General features: G+C 43.9%; 1 protein-coding gene across 5 annotated transcripts in view; it reads left to right on the top strand.

The window, feature by feature from the left end:
* The first annotated feature begins 5,027 nt into the window (after positions 1–5,027).
* Positions 5,028–22,225, top strand: part of POLR3H (RNA polymerase III subunit H) — a 37,981-nt gene continuing 20,783 nt past the window's right edge. The window contains exons 1-2 of one of the 5 annotated variants that reach the window (XM_030207852.1): positions 5,028–5,067; positions 22,059–22,192. In XM_030207852.1, coding sequence (XP_030063712.1) covers positions 22,082–22,192 — 111 coding nt within the window. In that variant the 5' untranslated portion in view covers positions 5,028–5,067; positions 22,059–22,081. Of the gene's footprint in view, positions 5,068–21,274; positions 21,694–22,058; positions 22,193–22,225 lie in introns of those variants that run through there. The other 4 variants (XM_030207843.1, XM_030207817.1, XM_030207826.1 and 1 more) reach the window with 4 other exon arrangements.

Consider the following 22,225-nt stretch of genomic DNA (forward strand, 5'->3'; position numbering starts at 1 on the left):
CAACCTTATGCATGAAAGGACAGCACTGTAAATACTTCACTGGGTGTGCCCTAATACCTTGAGTTCACTACCAAACCATCTCCTCCTTTTCACCCTTCAACCCTCGACCAACCAACCCAGGCCTCTTTCTCCTCCTTTCCTGACATCACCGAGGAGGAAACCGCTCGCCTTCTTTCCTCCTCGAAAAGTACCACCTGTTCCTCTGATCCCATTCCCACCAACTTACTTAACACCATCTCTCATACTGTCACCCCCTCCATCTGTCATATCCTCAACCTCTCTCTCTCCACTGCAACTGTCCCTGACACCTTCAAGCACGCTGTAGTCACACCTCTCCTCAAAAAACCATCACTGGACCCTACCTGTCCCTCCAACTACCGCCCCATCTCCCTCCTACCCTTCCTCTCCAAAATACTTGAGCATGCAGTTCACAGCCGCTGCCTTGATTTTCTCTCCTCTCATGCCATCCTCGAGCCACTTCAATCCAGTTTTCGCCCTCTACACTCGACAGAAACAGCACTCTCTAAAGTCTGTAATGACCTGTTCCTTGCCAAATCCAGAGGCCACTACTCCATCCTCATCCTCCTCGATCTATCCGCCGCTTTTGACACTGTCAATCATGATCTACTCCTTGCCACACTGTCCTCATTTGGGTTCCAGGGCTCTGTCCTCTCCTGGTTCTCCTCCTATCTCTCCCACCGCACCTTCAGAGTTCACTCTCATGGATTTTCCTCCACCCCCATCCTGCTATCTGTTGGTGTTCCCCAGGGATCTGTCCTTGGACCGCTTCTCTTCTCAATCTACACCTCTTCTCTGGGCTCCCTCATCTCATCTCATGGCTTCCAGTATCATCTCTATGCGGACGACACTCAGCTATATCTCTCCACACCAGACATCACCGCGGAGACCCAGGCAAAGGTATCGGCCTGCTTAACCGACATTGCTACATGGATGTCCAACCGCCACCTGAAACTGAACATGTCCAAGACTGAGCTCATCGTCTTTCCACCAAAACCCACTTCTCCTCTTCCTCCACTTTCTATCTCAGTTGATAACACCCTCATCCTCCCCGTCTCATCTGCCCGCAACCTCGGAGTCATCTTTGACTCCTCCCTCTCCTTCTCGGCACACATCCAGCAGATAGCCAAGACCTGTTGCTTCTTCCTCTTCAACATCAGCAAAATTCGCCCTTTCCTCTCTGAACACACCACCCGAACTCTCGTCCACGCTCTCATTACCTCTCGCCTGGACTACTGCAACTTACTCCTCACCGGACTCCCACTTAGCCATCTATCCCCCCTTCAATCTGTTCAGAACTCTGCTGCACGTCTTATATTCCGCCAGAACCGATATACTCATATCACCCCTCTTCTCAGGTCACTTCACTGGCTTCCAATCCGATACCGCATTCAGTTCAAGCTTCTCCTTCTTACCTACAAATGTACTCAATCTGCTGCCCCTCACTACCTCTCTACCCTCATCTCCCCTTATGTTCCCACCCGAAACCTCCGTTCACAGGACAAATCCCTCCTCTCAGTACCCTTCTCCACCATTGCCAACTCCGGGCTCCGCCCATTCTGCCTCGCCTTACCCTATGCCTGGAACAACCTTCCTGAGCCCTTACGTCAAGCCCCCTCCCTGCCCATCTTCAAGTCTCTGCTTAAAGCCCACCTCTTCAATGCTGCCTTTGGCACCTAACTCTTACCTTCAGGATATCCAGACTGCCCCAATTTGACTGCCCCTATCGAATTGACTACTCACTTGTCCTTTAGATTGTAAGCTCTTTGAGCAGGGCCTGTCCTTTTATGTTAAATTGTACAGCGCTGCGTAACCCTAGTAGCGCTTTAGAAATGTTAAGTAGTAATACACCACCCAATGAGAAAACAGAACAAACAGGACTGCATAGCAAAGATCTCTGCATAGCAGAATGGTCACGCACAGAAAACACAGCCAGAACCTACAAAATATGAAACAAGGGACCACAGTTCAGTAATAGAGATATGAAGGCAAAAACACTGAACTGGAAACTTCATGAAATCACACTCTGCATACAGCAATAATAAAGATATAGTAACTGAAATCCAAAAGATCAGAATGCACATTTCCAAAAGCTAATATAACAAAACAGCAAGGATGACCTTGAAAGAGTCAGAGTAGTCCAAGGATGAGTGCAACAAACTCGTAGTGGACATTAATAAAAGCACATTTTTTCAAGTAGAAGTACATTTCAAAGTACAAACATCCAATGATTGCAAAACATTGGTCTCAACAGGAAAGTAAAGACTCAACACAGCGGAAACAGTGCCCAGCATTGTCACCACCCACACACTGTGTGCTCCCTGACACAGGGACAGCCGCCAAACCCACCAATTACCTTAAATTACTCTATTAAAGTTCATGAATGTGTGACATTGAGATTTTCAGTTGGATTATATGAATCCTGATGCTGACCTTTTTGTTGAAATACAGTCGTGTCGAGTCTTTGATCTCCAATTGAGATCCTGTTCTGCAATCATTGGATGTTTGCACTTTATGACCACATGATTGTGGCTTTATGGACTTGTTGTGTGCATTAATAAAGCACATTTTTCAACTAGAATATTTTGGCACTCATCCTTGGATTACCTTGACTTGACTCTAAGTCATTCTCCCTTTTTTTTATATATTAGCTATTTTGTGAGGCCTTTGTTCTTCTTGTTTTAACTATATTTCCACAAACTAATACAGTGCACTCCATTTAAGTGCAGATCGGATAAGCGCATGTTCTGTTTAACTGCATGCCGTACTTCGGTCCTGTTTTTGGCACCATCAATTTCTATGGGGACAAACTTCAGTTTAGCGCACCACTGATAAGTGCAAGATTCGCTTATATGCATGGTTTAAGACAGTTCCTCTGCAGGAAACACTCCGCATAAGGGTGCGCACGGAATATAGAAGCCGATTGGCGCGTGACAACCAACGAGATTTAAAATGTACCGCCCCTTTAACTGCCACAGGCAGAATAAGCGAAAGAATGTTGTTAGAGTCTACACTGGGGTTGTCATCGCAGTGGAACTGTAAGACTTTAACACTGGCTGAATGAACAGAAGTTCTTAAAAAATTAGAAAACAAACAAAGTCAAGCATCTATTGCTAAAGAATATGGTGTCAATCCCAGACAAATGTCACGTGTCTTGAAGCAGAAAGACCAGCTTCTGGAAGACTGGCAAAGCAATACAAATCCACAACGGAAACGAAAACGGGTGGGAAAAACTGAGGAGGTAGAATATGCTCTTCTTTGGTGGTTTTCTTTAGTCAGGAGCAGACAGTTTCCTGTCAGTGGTCCACTGCTTATGGAGAAACATAACCAGCTAGCTGAAAGTCTTGGACTAACTGAATTCAAAGTCACTGTTGGATGGTTGGAAAGATGGAAGGAGAGGAACAACATAAAATTCAAGAAACAGCATGGTGAGAAACAAGACGCTGATGACTTTGGTGCTGAACATTGGGTTGTTTCAGTTCTTCCTACCATCTTGAACGAATTTGCACCTCGTGACATTTTCAGTGCTGACGAAAACAGTCTCTACTGGCGAGCGATTCCTGGTGGAACACTTGCATTCAAACATGCCAATTTGGATGTAAAACGTTGAAGGACCGACTGACAATGCTCCTTTGCTGCAATATGGATGGGAGTGAGAAGTTGGAACCCCTCGTCATTGGAAAGAGCAAACAGCCCCGTTGCTTCAAGAAAATTAAGCGACTTCCTGTGTCATACAAGGCTAATGCAAATTTATGGATGACTGGGGAAATTTTGGAAGCAGTGGCTAAAGAAGTTAGACACTAGAATGTGGGAACAAAAGCATCAGATTTTGTTGCTTTGTGATAATTGTGCTGCACACAGGGATGATGTCAGGCTGCCTAACGTCCTGCCACCAAACACTATCTCTCTGATCCAACCTATGGATCAGGGCATAATAGCCAATTTCAAACAACATTATTGGGCTCTTGTGCTACGTTGTCTGATGAGCGTTATGGATGACCAGACTGGCAAGGATAAACGTGCTGTTGAACTGGCTTGTAATCTATCACTGTTGGATTCCCTACATATGCAGAAAGAAGCCTGGAATCATGTTACACAGGCAACCATTGTGAACTGCTACAAGCGGGCAAGCTTTGTTAAGGATGTGGAGAGGGACGAAACAGATGCAGCTGTTGCAAACGCATCAGATGAACAGGTATTGACATCCCAGACGGTTTTACTGAAGAGGAGTTTCATCACTACATAGCTGTTGATTACGATCTACAAACAGCTGACGACAGCACTGATGTTGAGATATGCGCCTACACGCAGGCAACACTGGCTGATAATGAAACAGAGGATGAAATGAGCAGCGAGGCACATGCTGACGACATTCAACAACCTCCTCTTGTCACTTTTGCAAGAGCGCTGGAGAGTCTCAACACCGTGTGGGCCTATCTGGAGATCACTGGATGTCAGTGCTATGACAGTTTTTACCATCTGGCAGACATAGTCAATGGAACCCACAGACACAATAGTGTACAGAGGACTATAACTGATTACTTCAAGTAAGCCTAACGTCAGTTAACGGAGACTGTATACTGTACGTATAATAATAAACAGTACTGTACATATTGTAGCTCCGCCCCCTCACGCCTGGGTGTGATGTAAGGTAGAAACAGGATTCCGGTTAGCCTGATGTCAGTAGTCGTGGCAGCGTTTCCGGAACCCAGCACCCAGGAATGGGGAGAGGACCACAAAAACTAACCTCGTCACCTACCCTCGAAGGATAGGTGAGGAAATATAAACTAAATTCAGGATTTCTCCCTATTTCTTTGGAGGCAATAAAGCAAATTTGATTGTCTGAAACAATATAACAAGTTTATTTAAAACATTCTTATCTCTTGTATAATAAGCAACAAATGAATTCTTCTTTACATCATAAATTTCTCAAAACAAACATGAAATATATTTTCTTTTGCTATAACCCTTAAGAATTGATTCTTTGGGTATTATTTATTCTATTCACAGATGTCTCCAACTGCTCATCCACTATCACCGAAGAATAAGGTAAGTATGATTTTTTTTCAACTTTCCCTTTTCCCTTTTTAGATTTTCCCTGCTTTCCCAAAGTCACTTAGCTGAGGCAGGTTTTCTCTCGTTGGTGTGTAGCATAGACTTTATTGCGTGGGGGCCTGTGTTGTTTTCCGGAACTCCGACAGTCCGATCCAGTATACAGCTTCTTCCTAAACCTTTCGCTTAAATAACTAAAAGAAGGCAAAACCCTGCCTCTCCTGCATTTTGAATTTACAATTTTAAAACTATTGGGAAGTATTACCAAATACTGTGGCCAATGTAATCTAACAAAATAAAATTAACCAAAATTCCCTTTCTCTGTAGGTCCTTGCTATTTTTTATTTCCCTAAGCTGTGAAAGAGTGACTGACAGCCTTTACTCATATGCACCACACTCAACATTCCATCATCAGCTCACTGTGTCAACATTCCATCACCTTTCTCCACTTTACTTCCCTTACATTTACCTAGTTTACCAAAATTCTTTCCCTGTTTCCTATTATTTAATTCCTTTAAATATTCCCTTACCACAATCACCCTGTTCTCATCTGGCTTTCATTTAAACACTTCAACTTATTTCCCCCTGCAATTCATTCAGCAGTTACCCAAAATTCCCAAAGTTAGCAGAAATCAATTTAAACCTCTCCCCAGTCACACCTTCACTCTCCCACTCTTCCCTTATTACCTTTACTGTCACCCAAACTCACTCCAATAACTCTTATTTTCCTCAAATTCACCTCTGCCTCTCTCACTCAGAGCAGCACCTCCACTCACTTCAGCTGTCAGACCCACTCTGCCAACTGCTGTTACCCAGGCAACAGAAGCTCAGGTCTCAGCAAATTCCAAGGACCTGTGCTGCTGGCCACAATGGAACCCTGGGACAACTTGAGTAATTTTATTTATTTTATTAACCCCTCGGGTTACAATATGTTTATCAGATGTCAAGCTTCTTTGGGTCACAATGGTTAAGTGCAACCTCTGGTTAACTACATGCATTTCTTTGGTCCCAGACCCTTGCACTTAAGCGGATTGCACTGTATATTTCAATTAATAAATTCTAAATAAAATACTTTTTACTACCTTTGTTGTCTGAGCATTTCATTTTTGTATTCGCTTTAGTCCCAGGGTCTCTTTCCTGCTTTTCTATTTTTTTTTTTTTTTTGGTGTGCCTTTGCAGGGTCTTCTGTCCATTTGACATGTCCTGTCTCTCCATGTCAATCATTCATATTCCCTCTGCGTCCCTATCTCCCCTATCCAGTATTTCCCCTCTGTGTCCCTGTCCCTTCTTCCATTAATCTGCCTTTAGTGTCCCTATCCTCCTGTATGCTCAGCATTTCCCCTCTATGTGCCTACCTTGACCTGTCCTACATTTCCTCCATATCCCCATCCCTGTGATCAGCAATTTGCCTCTGTGTCCCTATTCATCCCCCCCCACCATGTCCAGCATTGCCCCTGTGTCCCTATCCCCTCTCTGACCAGCATTGCCCTTCTGTGTCCCTGTACCTATGCTCCCTCCATGCCCAGCATCGCTTCTGTGTCTCTGTGACTCTACTCTTTCTTCTGCATTTCCTACTCTGTGGCCAGTATCTCTCCCTCTCAATTCCCACCACCCCTTCACAGTCCAGTATTCCTCCCTCCTGTGTCCAGTGTCTCTGTCCCTCTTTTCCCCTTCCCCAGTCCAGTTCTCTCTCATTCCTAAGTTCAGCACCTCTTCCCGTCTGTCCCTGCCCCCCTCTACCCTGGGGCCGGTATCTGTCCTTCTCTTCCATTCTATTCAGCATCATTCCCTGTCTGTTCTCCCCTAGTCCAGCCTTTTTTCCTGTCCCTTTCCCACCCTGATCCATCAGAGCAGCACTTGCATATTTCTCTCTCCCTCCCCCCACCAAGGTCAGTGTCCATTACACATATCATCTTTTCCTATCCATTCTCTTACTCCCCCCCCCCCCCCCCCCGGTTCCAGTCCAGGGTCTGTGCTTGGGTCTCTGGCGCCCCCTGCAAACTATCAGTTGGCGCTCCCCCCTCCCACGGACCAGCATCTCCTTTCTTCTCCCTCCCCCCTTATCCCACCCTGCACCTTTTTTCATCCCAGTGCCTTAAAAGGTGAAGAACAAAAAAGGTTTTTTTTCCTCAACAGCTTTTTAATTTATTTAAAAGCTTCCCATATGTAGATATAAATATCATGAAATAAAATTGAGTATCACTGAAATTGCTTAAAAATTAATATAGCTGGTGGAAACAGCACTAATAAAGGCTATATTTTGCGCTCCTTTTTCTACACTGTTCTATAAATAATATATTGCCAAATTTCAGTGAGGATATCCTGTTTACTGATGGGTTCATCTTAACTGTTGCTGTAATCTGCCTTGGGAAGCCTGGTGTTATAAAGATTGGAAGTAATTAAACTCTCTTTTCATTGGGACACATGGAATCATATTTTCACCTCATCTCTTTTTTTAAATGGACTATTCTGTTTTGAGCATGTTTCAGGGACAAGTGGTTTTCATAAGTCAAAATAATAATTCAAATTTTTTTTCTTTCATGCAGGTCTCATTTGTTTTAACATAACTAAATGGACGTTAAACCCCTAATGCAGTCCATTGGTTTCCTTATATTTTGTCCTTGTGATGACTTATACTATACTGTGCCAAGTACCTGAGGTAGGCCTGCCACAATCTTTAGAGTGCTGACTGCTACAGTGTGTGAGAGTTGGCGGCAGGGGGGGGGGGGAACACAGCAGTGCATAAATCCGAAGATGACAGGTCCCACAGGCTGCAGCACTAATGGATTCTAGCTTCCTGTTGTGTTGTGCTGCATAGCGCTCCATGGTACTGTAATGAGGCTTGTCGGGTCTTCTTGCAGCTGGGCACCTATGCACGGGGTAGTCAGACCTTCTGGGATTAGGTTCTGACAGAGGATTAGAGTAATTTCTGGAAGGGAACCTGGAAGTAGGGAAGGAGTTGGACCTTCTGAAGTGGTGTTGCTAGTGGCAGTAGTATACTCCCGCGAAGAAGATTTAAACTCTGACTGTGCTGCCAAAATCTGTCTTTGGGATCTCTCTCACCACTGACCATACCCGTCAAGGGAGAGCCCCATTTCTGTCAATGCCTGCAGCTGACTCCAATGAGAGAGAGAAAATCAGCCCCAGTGAAGTACCTAGCTTGGTTGCCACCCAGGGCGGAGCACCCCTCTCCTCCAGACGTGTCACCCCATGCCCACCTTCCTCCAAGCATTGGAGTTCGCTGAGCAGTCACACAGCTGTCACTTCTGCCAGTCCTCTGCTCTCTCTGAGGTCAACTTCTTGTTCTGGAGCAGGGGAACGGAAGAGCCAACAACCACGTGACTGCTCAGTGCATCCCCTAGCTGCCCGCACCCACCTCCCTACTCTTGGTACACCATTGATCAGCCTATCTATATCCAACCGGTTAGACATTAGTGGCACTTGCAAGAGCAAGGATTCAGAGACTGGGACAAGTGACAGATCCGAAACCCAATGCTGGCTTGCTGTAGTGAGGAGGTGTGGAGACATTTCTCATCCCTTATAGTCTCATTTGGGAAGAAGAAAGGAGCTTCTCGAGATACTAAGCCTTAACACCCAGGCAGCCCATACATCACTTCCATGGGACTCTACTGTACATCTGTGGCAGAGTGGAGGAAAATTTAAGGGAACAAGGGTAACATCTTTTACTGTACCAGGTTACAGCTGTGAAGGTATCTGTTAACGTACATGACTAGGGTTACCATATTTGGTCCCCCCCCTCAAAAAAAAGACCCATGCCCGCCCCCACCACACTCCTGACCCACCCCCTGTCACATATCACCCCATCCTTTTCACCCCCCGCCCCCCATCACAACCCCCTAAGGGAGTCCTCTCCTCCCCTTAACTTACTTTACTGCCCTGGTGGTCTAGTGACTGCTTTGGGGCAGGAAAGAGCCCCCTTTTTCCTGCCCGGAGCGCTGCCCTGCATTCTGTTCCCCTTGCAATGCTGACAGTCCCGGCGCCGATTCAAAATGGCCATAGAGAGTTGAAGTGGCCTCTTGTTATTATACTTCCTCTGTGTACATCCGTATGCCGCACAAGCTGGCATGTCTGAAAATATACGTGAGATTAAATAAAGATGCTACCAATAAAGAACGTGGATGCAGCACTTAATAGGTTTGTTTCCTTTGAGTGTACTGGGATTACGGCTGTGTGGGGAAGGGGAAACAGAGACTATTCTAATTGGCATCAACTTTTTGATGTCATCTCGACTCCTGTTTTCATCCTACCTCCTTAGTCCTAACCAAGGAGGTTTGATTGAGAACAGGAGAAGGCATGACATCAAAAAGATGAAGTTACTTGGGTTAATCTCTGTTTCCCAGAGATTGTCATTCTGGGTACACTCTAACCAAAGCAAACAAACCTATGAACTGCTGCATCCACGTTGTCGTTCTTTATTATTGGTAACATTTATTATTTAATCTCACTTATATTTTCAAACATGCCAGCTTTGTTATCATCAATTGTAATCAGTGTGTCATTTGGAGGGTCTGGTTATAGAGATACCCTACCACATGTTGTATTCGTGCAGAGGTTTGTTTTCTCCTGGTAAAGCAACACTAAAAGAGATGATATGTTATGAAAATCAGGTGCTCAATATTTAAGAGTTTATATCTATGCATGTATTTACTTATTTATGACATTTATATCCCACATCAAACATGAGGAGTGGCCTAGTGGTTAGTGTGGTGGACTTTGGTCCTGGGGAACTGGGTTCAATTCCCACTGCAGGTACAGACAGCTCCTTGTGACTCCATTGCCCCAGGTACAAATAAGTACCTGTATATACTATGTAAGCCACATTGAACCTGCTATGAGTGGGAAAACACAGGGTACAAATGTAACAAAAAAAATTAGGTTGAAACCTGAGAGCATTTAAAATATTTTTTCTGCTATAATGGCCCTGCGCCTGAATGTGGTAATTCCCTTCCTTGTGCATGAAGATCAGGTGGGCTTTGTCCCGGGTCGGTATGCATCAATGAATCTCTATTGAGCGCTGCTGGCCATACATGAGCACAGGGAAGGAAGGAATGAATGGGGGCTATAGTGGGGCTAGATATGGAGAAAGCTTTTGATAATATATCGTGGCAGTACCTTTTGTGGGTTCTGGAACATTTTGGTTTACGAGGGGCTTTTGTTAATTGGGTATCTGCTCTTTACTCTTCCCCACAGGCGCAATTAATAATAAACAATAAACTCACGGATAGCTTTTTTCTACAGAGAGGTACCTGACAGGGATGCCCCCGGTCCCCACTTCTTTTCTTACTAGCTATAGAACCTCTGGCTTCGAAGATCCAGGGTAGTGCCCAGGGGTGTGCTGGTAAATTTTTAACAACAGGCTCTTTCTCCGGACGTAGCCAGCTCTGCAGATGGAAGGGCCAAGGGTGGCCGGGGGGGGGGGGGGGGGGGGAGCAACACTTGCCTCTCTCTCCTCCCTCCCTTCATGCGGGCACACTAGGCATACCTTTGCTGGCAGCCAATAAATGGACTGCCAGCACTCCCAACGTCTTGCTCTGAACAGCATGCTTTAACTTCTCACACATGCTGGAGAAGTCCCAGCCTGCTGCTCAGAGCTGGAAACAAGGAGCTGGGAGCAGCAGCAGTCTATTTACTTGGCTGGCAGGGCTCAGCATCCCCACCAGCAAAGTAAAAGAGAATTCAGCAGGGGGCCCAAGCCCACATTTTGGGAGCCAGTTGTTAAAGTAGCCATGGAGGGCCCTACTTTAACAACCGGCTCCCAAAATTCATAAAAACTTAACAACCGGCTCTTGCGAGCCTGCTCCAGCACTCCACTGGTAGTGCCTGTATACGAGGTATTATGGTAGGGAATAGGGAGACACGTATAAATCTTTTTGCAGATGATATCTTGTTATACCTGGCAAATGCACCCTGTGGCTTACCGGATGCATTGTCTCTTGTACGAGCCTTTGGGGATCTCTCGGGTTTGCGGGTCAATTGCACTAAACCTGACCCTTCACAACTACCTCATTCGATCACTATACAACCTTGTATTTGTTCTCAACCGACTTGGTGAATGCCTTGACGGTACTGTGTAAGCCACATTGAACCTGCAAATAGGTGGGAAAATGTGGGGTACAAATGTAACAAATAATAATAATAATAATAAATCGGAGCTCCTTCCCCTGTCTGGGTGGGCCGGTGATCCTTGGGTGTCCACATTATCCATCCCCCCAGTAAAAGGCTAACTAAGATATCTGGGAATCTATCTAAGTACCAATCCAACTATGTTTTACAAGTGTAATGTCCTGGATCCAATCACTAAAATTAGGAGGCTGAGTGAAGCTTGGCGGGACCTGCCGATCTCCTTGCTTGGTAGGGTGGCACTGGTGAAAATTATACTCTTGCCCAAATTGTTATACCCGCTCCAAGCTGTCCCTATCTGGGTACTACGTAGAGATGAGTGCCTCTTTTATCTGGCGCCAGAGGAGGGCGAGGATTAGGAACCAGAAGTTAATTTTAGATAGATGTTTGAGAGGCCTTGGCCTTCCAGATCTCCGACTGTACAATATAGCTGCCCTGATGCACTTTATTTTTGAGGGAGTGACGGGGACCTGTCGTTATTCTCCCCTAGGATGGATGGATGCTTGGAGTTGTCCCTTCTCATTTATAAACCTACTGCACTTGTGTTTGGGTGCTAGCTCTCCAGTTGCCCCTAAATTGAGGTTTCTTCGTCCACTGCATAGGGCTTGGTGCTGGTGGCGTGTCAGGGATGCACTCCTGAGGCTTTGCCTTTCCTGAGTCTTGTGGGTAATTTGGCATTCCCGGCGGGTATGGGATGTTTGGAATTTTGGAGATGGAATAGAGAAGGATGCACCAGCATTGGACAGTTCCTTGAAAAGGGCAAGGACTCTTTTCTTGCCTTGGAGTGGAGGAGTAGCCTAGTGGTTAGTGCAGTGGCCTTTGATTCCCACTGTAGCTCCTTGTGATTCTAGGCAAGTCACTTAACTCTCCATTGCCCCTGGTACAAAATAAGTACCTGAATATATGTAAACCGCTTTGAATGTAGTTGCAAAAACCTCAAAAAGGAGGTATATCAAGTCCCATTTCCCTTCCCCCCCCCCCCCTTTAACCAGGAAAAAGAAAAAATGGAGGGTTTCGAACCAGCATATCTCCAGGTCTGGCACTACTGGTCTTCTTTGAGGACTGAGTATGGCAATAACTGGGCATATGGTGAATTGGATGCCATCCTTCTGCGATTACCTATCCCATTGAATAGATTGTCCACCTGGAATAAGATCATGAAAGTGACCATACCTTTGGGGGGGATGAGAGGCTGGTGCAACAATGGAATGGTGATCTGGGCACTGAGTATACACGCTCTTGTTTTAGTACGCTCTTCTCCACTTTATATGAGATGGTTAAGGCAGTGGACTTGCAGGAAATGCAATACAAAATACTGCATAGATATTACATGACTAGGACCAAGGGCGCTGCACTAGGTCTCTGGGATAATGATTGCTATCTTAGATGCCTCAGTGGTAGAGGCACACTTATTCATTCTTTTTTAGAATGTCCTGCCCTCACGATCTGGAACAGGGTTTTCGCTTTAATTAATAAGGTTGTACAGAAAGAGTTGGCATGGGATTATGCCACCATACTTCTGGGGGATCAAGGGTTACTCTTATCTCAACAATTAACTCAGCCTCAACGGCGTTTTTTATGCATGTCCCTGTTACTGGTTAGGAAAACTATATTACAGTTCTGGATCTCTCCTGACCCAATACCTTTTGAACGTTGGATAGCGAGACTGTGAGAGATAGGCAAGTATGAGGGTCTGTTTTACTCTAAGTCCCTTAAAATAGATAATAGACATTATGCTTTGCTGTGGAAGCGTTGTTTAGAGATGCTTGACACCTAGGGAGGGGGGCGGGGGGAGGAGTGAATGAGGAAGGGATGTGTGTATAGTGGATGACAAGGGATGTTTGGAAGGGGGACGGGTCAAGATGGCGCTGGCATGCCGAGAGAAATGAGACAGACCAACGCTTAGCTGCACAAAAATTGCCTCGCTGAAAAAATGCCCCATACTAAGAGAAAAGGGGTTGTAAGAGCTTTACCTTCTCCAGCTCTTGCTTCTTCTCCAAAACAGCAAACGCTGGATAGTTTCACACTCCGACGCCCACCGATTGAATCCGGAGTTGAGATTCCTTTAGACGCCGGGGAAGGGAACCCGACGTCTCTGGAAAATGAAACCATGCTCTCTCCTCCGATAGCTGGAACTCCACCGTGCCCTGCCATAATGCGAGACGAGAAGGCAGGCCCACAGGACACGGAAGGTGCGAAGACTGGGACCTGCGGAGAGGTTTCTCTGAATTGCTTTCGGCAACTACTATCAGTTCGGCTGGGAAAGGAGCTTTGAATCCCCCCATGGTGGAGACTCTTGATACCATATGGCAGGCTATGGAAAGTATGAAAGTGTTGATAACAAAATCCACCCAAGAAACGATGAATCTGGTAGTTACGGTGGAACAACTTTCTAAATCAATGGACAAACTGAAACAGGATTTCAACGATCAGGTACAGAAATCCCAAAATGATATTTCTAATATTAAGGAAAATGTTTCAGTGCTTATTAAACATAATTCAAGCATTCGTCAAAAAGTTGAACAAATAGAGAACTATAATAGACGCTTGACTATGAGGATTTTGAATTTTCCAAGACCAATAGGAATCCTCCCTATAGAACTGTTTACAAAATACCTTGTTGAGATTTTGAAAATTTCCCCTCAAAATATTCCTCCAATAAATAAAATATACTTTCTACCTGAAAAAAAGAATCAGGGAGGGATTCCTGAAGAATTGGAACAAGAGAAATCTGAAGAATTGAAGGACATTTCATTGATTTTAGAGGACTCATTGACTGAAGTAACAAATAGAACTACACTCTTGATTTCATTTGTCTTTGAGCAAGTCTTTAATGCTATATTGAAATTGTATTTTAAAAATATGCATCAACAGTTTTGTGGTCAAAAATTACGGATTTTTCCTGATGGAACTAAAATTACTCAAGAGAGAAGGAAGAAATTCCTAGATATGAGAGAAGAGACGAGGTCCTTAGGGGCAACTTTCCTGCTAGTATACCCATGCAAATGTATGGTGAAATATTTGGGAATTAAATATGTCTTCTTCCTACCAGATCAACTGAGATCTTTCATAGACCTGAAAAAAGTAACAAGATTATAACATCAGTATGGCTTAAGAAATAAGAAGGTGGGAGGGCATTGAGCCTTTTCTTTAAAATTTTGATATATTGTTGTTTGATCTCCCTGATTTATTTTCCACTCCCCCCTTGTTTTTGTGGTCTAAGGAAGGGACAAAAGAGAAGTATTTTTGTTTCTTGATTTGAACAAATCTCTATGATAGAGTATATGCTATGTATTTATTTGAACTCATTAGTTTCCTGTGTTACATGTAACAAGATAATTACTTGTGTATATAATTATTGCATAAACATAAAAAAAAAAGACAAGGGATGTTTGGTGCGGGCCTCTCTTCGGGATAGATGGAAGTATGCTAGTGTGTTAGTGGAAGGGGTTTGTTTCACAGGAGATTTCTGGGGGGAAATACATAAGGTCGTTATGGAGGAATTCTATGCGGTTACTGTTGGCAACTTTTGCACAAGCATTCTTGGATTGTGTACCATGTTTGAAAATGTTTCTGTATTAGTTTGCTGTCATACATGTTTCTCTGTATTGACACCCAAAAATATAATAAAAATATATATATTTTTTTTCCTGTGCCTAGATCAAAAGAGAAAGATGGTTCGTGGGAACTTGCTCCTTTTGTTTTCTGGAATGCAATGGTATATTATAAAAATCAACTTAATATTATTTATCACTACTAAGAGAGATATTGAATAATGTATATAGATGCATCCTGGGAATAATGATCACTAAGTGAAAGCAGCCATAAAAGAGTTGGAACTGAATGACAGGAACAAATCTGGTGATGGGAAAATGAATTGACATGAGTTCAGTAAAAGTTTTTATTGTGCCATGTTGGACAGTTCACAGTTTTTTTTTTTCTTGTTCTGTATGAAGCTTATCAACCAACATGCTGTGCTTTGCATAAAGATGATTAAAACAAAAAATAAGTTTTGAATGTTACTGAATTCTATTATTCTGTCTAACTGTATTTCCAGTTTTGGCACAGTATAAATCACCACAAGGACAAAATATAAGAAAACCAATGAACTGCATTAGAGGCTTACAGTCCACTTAGTTATGTTTAAACAAATGAGAGGCCTACATGAAAGAAAATATGTATTTTTATTATTTTGACTTATGAAAAACATTTGTCCCTGAAAATGCTCAAAACAGAATAATCCGTTTACAAAAGCAATGAGGTGAAGATATGATTCCACGTGCCCCAATGAAAGGATAATTTAATTTTACTTTCAATCTTTTTGACACCAGGCTTCCCAAGGCAGATTTCAACAGTTAAGATGAACCCATTAGTAAACAGGATATCATCACTCAGGCCCCTTTTACTAAGCTGCGTAAGCATCTATGTGTGCCCAATGCACGCCAAAATGGAGTTACCGCCCAACTACTGCATGGCTCTTGCGGTAATTTCATTTTTGGTGCATGTCTGATACACACATCTGAAAAATATTTTTTATTTTTAGATGCACGTAGTGGATGAGATGCATGTAATGGACGCACACCAAGTGGCATTTGACGCTCGTAGGTCATTACCACCCGAATTCTTTACCACTAGATCAATGGTTGGCAGTAAGGTCTCAGACCCAAAATGGACGCACAGCAATTTTGATTTTGCCGCATGTCCATTTTTGGCAAAAAAGGCCTTTTTTACAGCCACGCTGAAAAATGGATTGGTGCATGCCTAAAACCTGCGCTTACACCACTGCAAGCCATTTTTCAGCGTGCCTTTGTAAAAGGACCCCTTAAATTTGGCCATGTATTACTGTAATGTATAGAACAGTGTAGAAAAATGAGCACAAAATACAGCCTTTATTAGTGCTGTTTCCACCAGCTACAATAATTTTTGAAGCTGTTTTAATGATATTCAGTTTTTATTTCATGAAATTTATATCTACATATGGGAAGTTTTCAAATAAATTAGAAAGCTGTCAAATAATTTTGAAAAAATATCTTTTGTCCTCCACCTTTTAAGGCACTGCCTATCCAACAGGCACAGATTTTGCCTCTTTACTGATGAAACAGGCATAAGCAGTCCATTATTTCTAATTGTTTTCCATAGCGTTTGCTAATGTTTTGGCTGAACCAGTGACTCCGCCTACTGCCTTCAACCCATATAATGGACTAGATAGCCTCATACCGTCTCCTGTTCTTAATCTAACCTCCTTGGTCCTAAACCCTTACCCCCTGCTGTATCAGTACCAGCTGGGTTATGCCCCTGTGACATCACGTTCTTCCTCGATGCATCACAGGGGACACAGGAGGACCCGTCAGCAGAGAATAACATGGGAACGGGGACCTGCAGTAACCACAGGGATGGGGACAGCGGACAGGGACAATCTTTGTCCCCGTGTCATTTTCTACTTTGAAGCCTGTTAATGAACTGGACTGTTATTTATATTTGAGTGATGCAGACGATATTTTGATTTTTTTGGAAACACAAGCAAACATGCTGGCCACACTAGCAAAATTTGCATCCTGCTACCTTCTAAGAAGACATCTTCTGTTGAAGGACTGTGGAAGACAGGAGAGCTAGACTGAATCTTGAGATTGTTGATGACCCGGGTCCAGCTTGGTTTCCAGTCTCGGTGGCCCTCCGACCGGATCTTCTTCTAGAGGAAAAATGCAGCAGACAAGCATTGAGTGTGCTGTCCTGAGAATGCAACTGAGTTTAAAAACCCCCCTTCCTGGCTGCTAAAAAAACAAACAAACCAAGCCAATGAAGTGCTTTCAGCTTTCTTGTGCTTCCTTCCCTTCTACAGCCAAAACTCTCTTTGCACAGAAAAACAGACCACTGTGAGCTTTTGCAGTGTAGCAGACAACAAAACAAGCACAACTGTGCAGCCCTTCTAACCATAGGTTTTCCACTTGTTTGTGCCATAAAACAACAAGTCTATCTACCAAATATAACCAGGTTTCTTTACTTTTACTGAGACATCTGGAAGCAGTCTACTTTGTGCAGAAACGAGAGTTTATCTTTAAACTTTGTTGTGTAGCATTCAAACTCTCCGTCTGAAAAGGCTGACATTACCTTCAAAAGAAACAAGGAGTTTTAATAGACAGTAGTAGAGGAGTCAGAATGATTGAATATTTTAACACCCAACAGAAAGGACTTAACAAGGATCTGGGGTTCCTAACCCATTATAAACCATAAAGCTGTATGTCTCTGTTGATCACTCCACTCCTCACTTATCCACACCCATCCTGTTAGAATATCAATGATATGCTTTGATGTCCCCATGCATACCTCCGACCCACCCCCATCCTCCCACCCTGTCAGACTGTCATAGTAATGCTTGAATGTTTTCACTTATATACACTGAGGGGCATAATCGAACGTGAACGCCCATTTGTAAAAACGTCCATCTCCGAGAACGGGTCCGTGAAGGGGCGGGCTGAACTGTATTTAAAAAAAAAATGGACGTCCATCTTTTTTTTCGAAAATACATTGGATTAGGGCGTTTTTTGAGCTGGGTGTTTTTGTTTTTTAGCGATAATCGAAACCGAAGCGTCCCAGCTCAAAAACGACCAAATCCAAGGCATTTGGTCATGGGAGGGGCCAGCATTCGTAGTGCACTGGTCCCCCTGAGATGCCTCTATGCCAGCCTCAAATATCATACCTAGCTCCATGACAGTAGTATGCAGGTCCCCAGAGCAATTTTACTTTAGTTGGTGCTGCGCGGGACCCATGCAGAGAGGAAAAATCGGAAGAAAAAAAAAACAAGCAAGCAAGTGCAGTCAGGGACGTCCAAATTAAAAGATAGTAAAAGGGGGAATTGAACCAGCAACCTTTTGATTACAAGCTCAGTGCTCTAGCCAGTGCACCACTGATTAGATGTCCTTTCTTTTCCATTAAGTCTCTCCAAGTTTCTGTCAGCCAATCACAGCTCATTTAGCTGACATCTGTGTCAGCTAAACAGCGGTGATTGGCTGACAGAAACTTGGAGGGACTTAATGGAAAGGGAAGGACATCAGTGTTGCCAGGTGGGCGGTTTTACCGCCCAATTGGGCGGTTTTCCGCGACCCGCCGCGGGAAATTTTTGCCCGCGGCGGGTTGAGGTTTTTTGGGCGGTTTTTTAGGCTTCCGGGCGGCTTTTTGATTTTTTTCGGCCGCGGGGGGCGGGGTTAGTGACGTTTTTGGGCGGGGCCGATGACGTGGGAGGCGGGGCTGATGACGTAGGAGGCGGGGCCGATGACGTGGGAGGCGGGGCCGATGACGGGGAGGCGGGGCTGATGACGGGGAGGCGGGCCCGATGACGTGGGAGGCGGGGCTGATGACGGGGAGGCGGGCCCGATGACGTGGGAGGCGGGGCCGGTGACGCGGGGGTGGGGGTGTCAGGGGCGGGGTTTGTGTTTGGGCGGGTTTTGGGCTGGTTTCTGGCCTGGATTGGGCTGGAAAAAAAATTTCTACCTGGCAACCCTGAAGGACATCTAAGCACCTGAATAATGTGATTCACTGGCTAGAGCACTGAGCTTGTAATTGGAAGGTTGCTGGTTCAATTCCCCTTTCACTATCCTGGTAATTTAGACGTCCCTGCCTGCACTTGCTTGTTTTTTTTTTTTTCTTCCGATTTTTCCTCTCTGCATGGGTCCCGCACAGCACTAACTAAACTAAAATTACTTCGGGGACCTGCATACTGCTGTCATGGAGCTGGGGATGACATTTGAGGCTGGCTTACAAGTTGGGAAAAAAGTGTTTAACATTTGTTTTTTTTTTTGGTGGGAGGGGGTTAGTGACCACTGGGGGAGTCAGGGGAGGTCATCCCCGGTTCCCTCCGGTGGTCATCTGGTCATTTAGGGCACTTTTTTGGGACCTGTTCGTGAAAAAAACGGGTCCAACAAAAGTGACCTAAATTCTCTCTGAAAACGCCTTTCTTTTTTCCATTATCGGCCGAGCACGCACATCTCTGCTCAGCCGATAACCACGCCTCAGTCCCGCCTTCACCACGCCTCCGACACGCCCCCGTCAACTTTATGCGTTCCCGCGACGGAGTGCAGTTGGAAACGCCCAAAATCGGCTTTCGATTATACCGATTTGGGCACCCACAAGAGAAAGACGTCCATCTCCCGATTTAGGTTGGAATTTGGGTGTTTTTCTCTTTCGAAAATAAGCCTCACTGTCAGCTAGCACATTTGCTTATTTCCGATCTGATGAAGAAGGGCAACCTTCGAAAGCTAATCAAGAAATGTATTATGTCTAATAAAAAAGGTATCATCTTATTTTCTTTTCCATGTTTTATTTTGTTTGATTTCTATTGATAACAATAATAGACAGTAGTGGAATTGAACCTATCTAGTCCACTGTAAGCAAGGAAGCCAATTTGGGTAATCTCCGTTTCCACTTCCCCGATCAGCCATCATCTCTAGTACACTCAAAACAAAGCAAGCAAACCTATGAGCTGCTGCATCCACGCTGTCGTTCTTTATTGTTGGTCCATCTGTAGTAAGTCTAAAGCTGTTTCAATTGGATAGGCAGTGCCTTAAAAGGAGGTGGACAAAAGATTTTTTCTTTTACTTATTGGACAGCGACAGCTTTTTAATTTATTTGTATCAATAGAAATCAAACAAAATAAAACATGGAAAAGAAAATAAGATGATACCTTTTTTATTGGACATAACTTAATACATTTCTTGATTAGCTTTCGAAGGTTGCCCTTCTTCGTCAGATCGGAAATAAGCAAATGTGCTAGCTGACAGTGTATATAGGTGAAAACATTCAAGCATTGCTATGACAGTCTGACAGGGTGGGAGGAGGGGGGTGGGTAGGAAGTATGCATGGGGACATCAAAGCATATCATTGGTATTCTAACAGGGTGGGTGTGGATAGGTGAGGGGAGGGTGATCAACAGAGACATACAGCTTTATGGTTTATAATGGGCTAGGAACCCCAGGTCCTTGTTAAGTCCTTTCTGTTGGGTGTTAAAATATTCAATCATTCTGACTTCAAACCATACGTTCTTGTATGGTTTTAAAGTTACCTTTGAGGATTCTCACTGTGAAGTCACTGGTGCAGTGTCCTGGTCCTGTAAAATGTTGCCCAACAGGCGTGGGAACCCTGCTGGCACCAGCATTGTTTATATGATGTCTATGTAAATTGAATCTTGTCTTAAGCATCTGGCCTGTTTCTCCAATATAGCATCCTTCATTACATTTTTTACACTGAATGATATATACCACATTGGAAGATGAGCAAGTGAAAGATCCCTTTATGTTGAATATCTTTCCTTTGTGGATGACTTTGGGGTCCTGTGAAATATTTTGGCATAGTTTGCAACTGGATAAATTACAGGGAAGTGTGCCCTTCTGCTTATTTCCGATCTGACGAAGAAGGGCAACCTTCGAAAGCTAATCAAGAAATGTATTAAGTTATGTCCAATAAAAAAGGTATCATCTTATTTTCTTTTCCATGTTTTATTTTGTTTGATTTCTATTGATAACCTTAAGAGTGGACTAACACGGCTACCACACTCCTCTACTTAATTTATTTGAAAGCTTCCCATATGTTGATATAAATATCATGAAATAATTGACTATCATTAAAGCAGCTTTAAAAAATATTATAGCTGGTAGAAACAGCAATTTTAAACTGTATTTTGTGCTCATTTTTCTATACTAACTAACTAACTAACTAACTAACACTGTATACAATAGAGATGGCCAAATTTCAGTGGAGATATCCTGTTTCCTGATGGGTTTATCTTAACTGTGTAAAAGACCCCCATAGTGAGATTAATAAAAATGCTATCAGCAATAAAGATGAACAACTTGGATGCAGCAGCTCGTAGGTTTACTTGCTTTGTTTTGAGTGTAAGGGGATGACGGCTACGCACGGGAAGGGGAAACGTAGACTAAATTAATCGTTTTCAACGTTTTGACGTCACTTGGTCTCCTGTCTATTAAACCTCCTTGAAAAAAAAAACTTAAGAAACGTCTGAAACGCAAGGACAGAATGAGGCTTGGAACGCACTAAGAGAGAGAGAGAGAGAGAGAGAGAGGCCATTGGAGCAGCAGAATGAGGTTTGCCATGCGCTGAGCAAAGATATTGGAGCAGCAGATAGCAGACTGAGGCGCACTGAGAGCGAGACGGAGAGAGAACCGAGGGTGTATTGGATGAGCAAAATGAGGTTTTGCATACACGGGGCTATTGAAGCAACAGACTGAGGCTTGGAATGTAATAAGAGCAACCTCCTTGAATAAGAAACGTCCGGAACGCTAGACTGAGGCTTGGAACGTTAATTGATTGCATTGCAAGTACAGCCCAGGAAACCGCAAAAGATTTTCCGTAGCTGGTTCTTAAAAGTAACCCAGTTTGGGAGGAAACGCGCCCAACTGGGAACACTGGATGGTAGTGGGCATGGGGGTGTGAGTCCGTGAATCTTCACAGGTTCTGCCTCCTCCAGTGTAGGTAGGTTTCCTGTAAAACTGGAAACCTGGCTTGCAGAGTATTGAGGTTAATGAGTGCATTGTGGTATTATAATTTTTTTTTTTATTTTTTTTTTTTTGGGGGGGGGGGGGGGGGTCAGTTTGTCCACCATTACTGGTTGTGTTGGATGAATGTTTGGGAAGCACTGTGTTCGGCCTTGCCACAGAGAGGGTGAAATGAGAGTCTGAAGCATAGGAGAGTGAAAAGTGAACCTGTGCATCATTTTCAAATAATCCACTAGCAGATCTGTGCCTTTCAATAAGAAGGGAAATGTGAGGGAGATATGACATGGTAACGTTTTTTTTTTTCTTCCCAGGGCACTCACTGTGTTTTCTTTCCTATTCTAGATCGCTGATTGTAGGTGGATGTCATGTTTGTGCTTGTGGAGATGGTGGATACCGTACGCATCCCACCCTGGCAGTTTGAACAAAAATTAAATGACTCTATTACTGAAGCGCTAAACAAAAAACTAGCCAATAAGGTGAGCCCTTTTTCAGACACCTTTACTAGACTT

This window comes from Microcaecilia unicolor, chromosome 1, assembly GCF_901765095.1.
Source record: "Microcaecilia unicolor chromosome 1, aMicUni1.1, whole genome shotgun sequence".
In the NCBI taxonomy this organism is placed as follows: domain Eukaryota; kingdom Metazoa; phylum Chordata; class Amphibia; order Gymnophiona; family Siphonopidae; genus Microcaecilia; species Microcaecilia unicolor.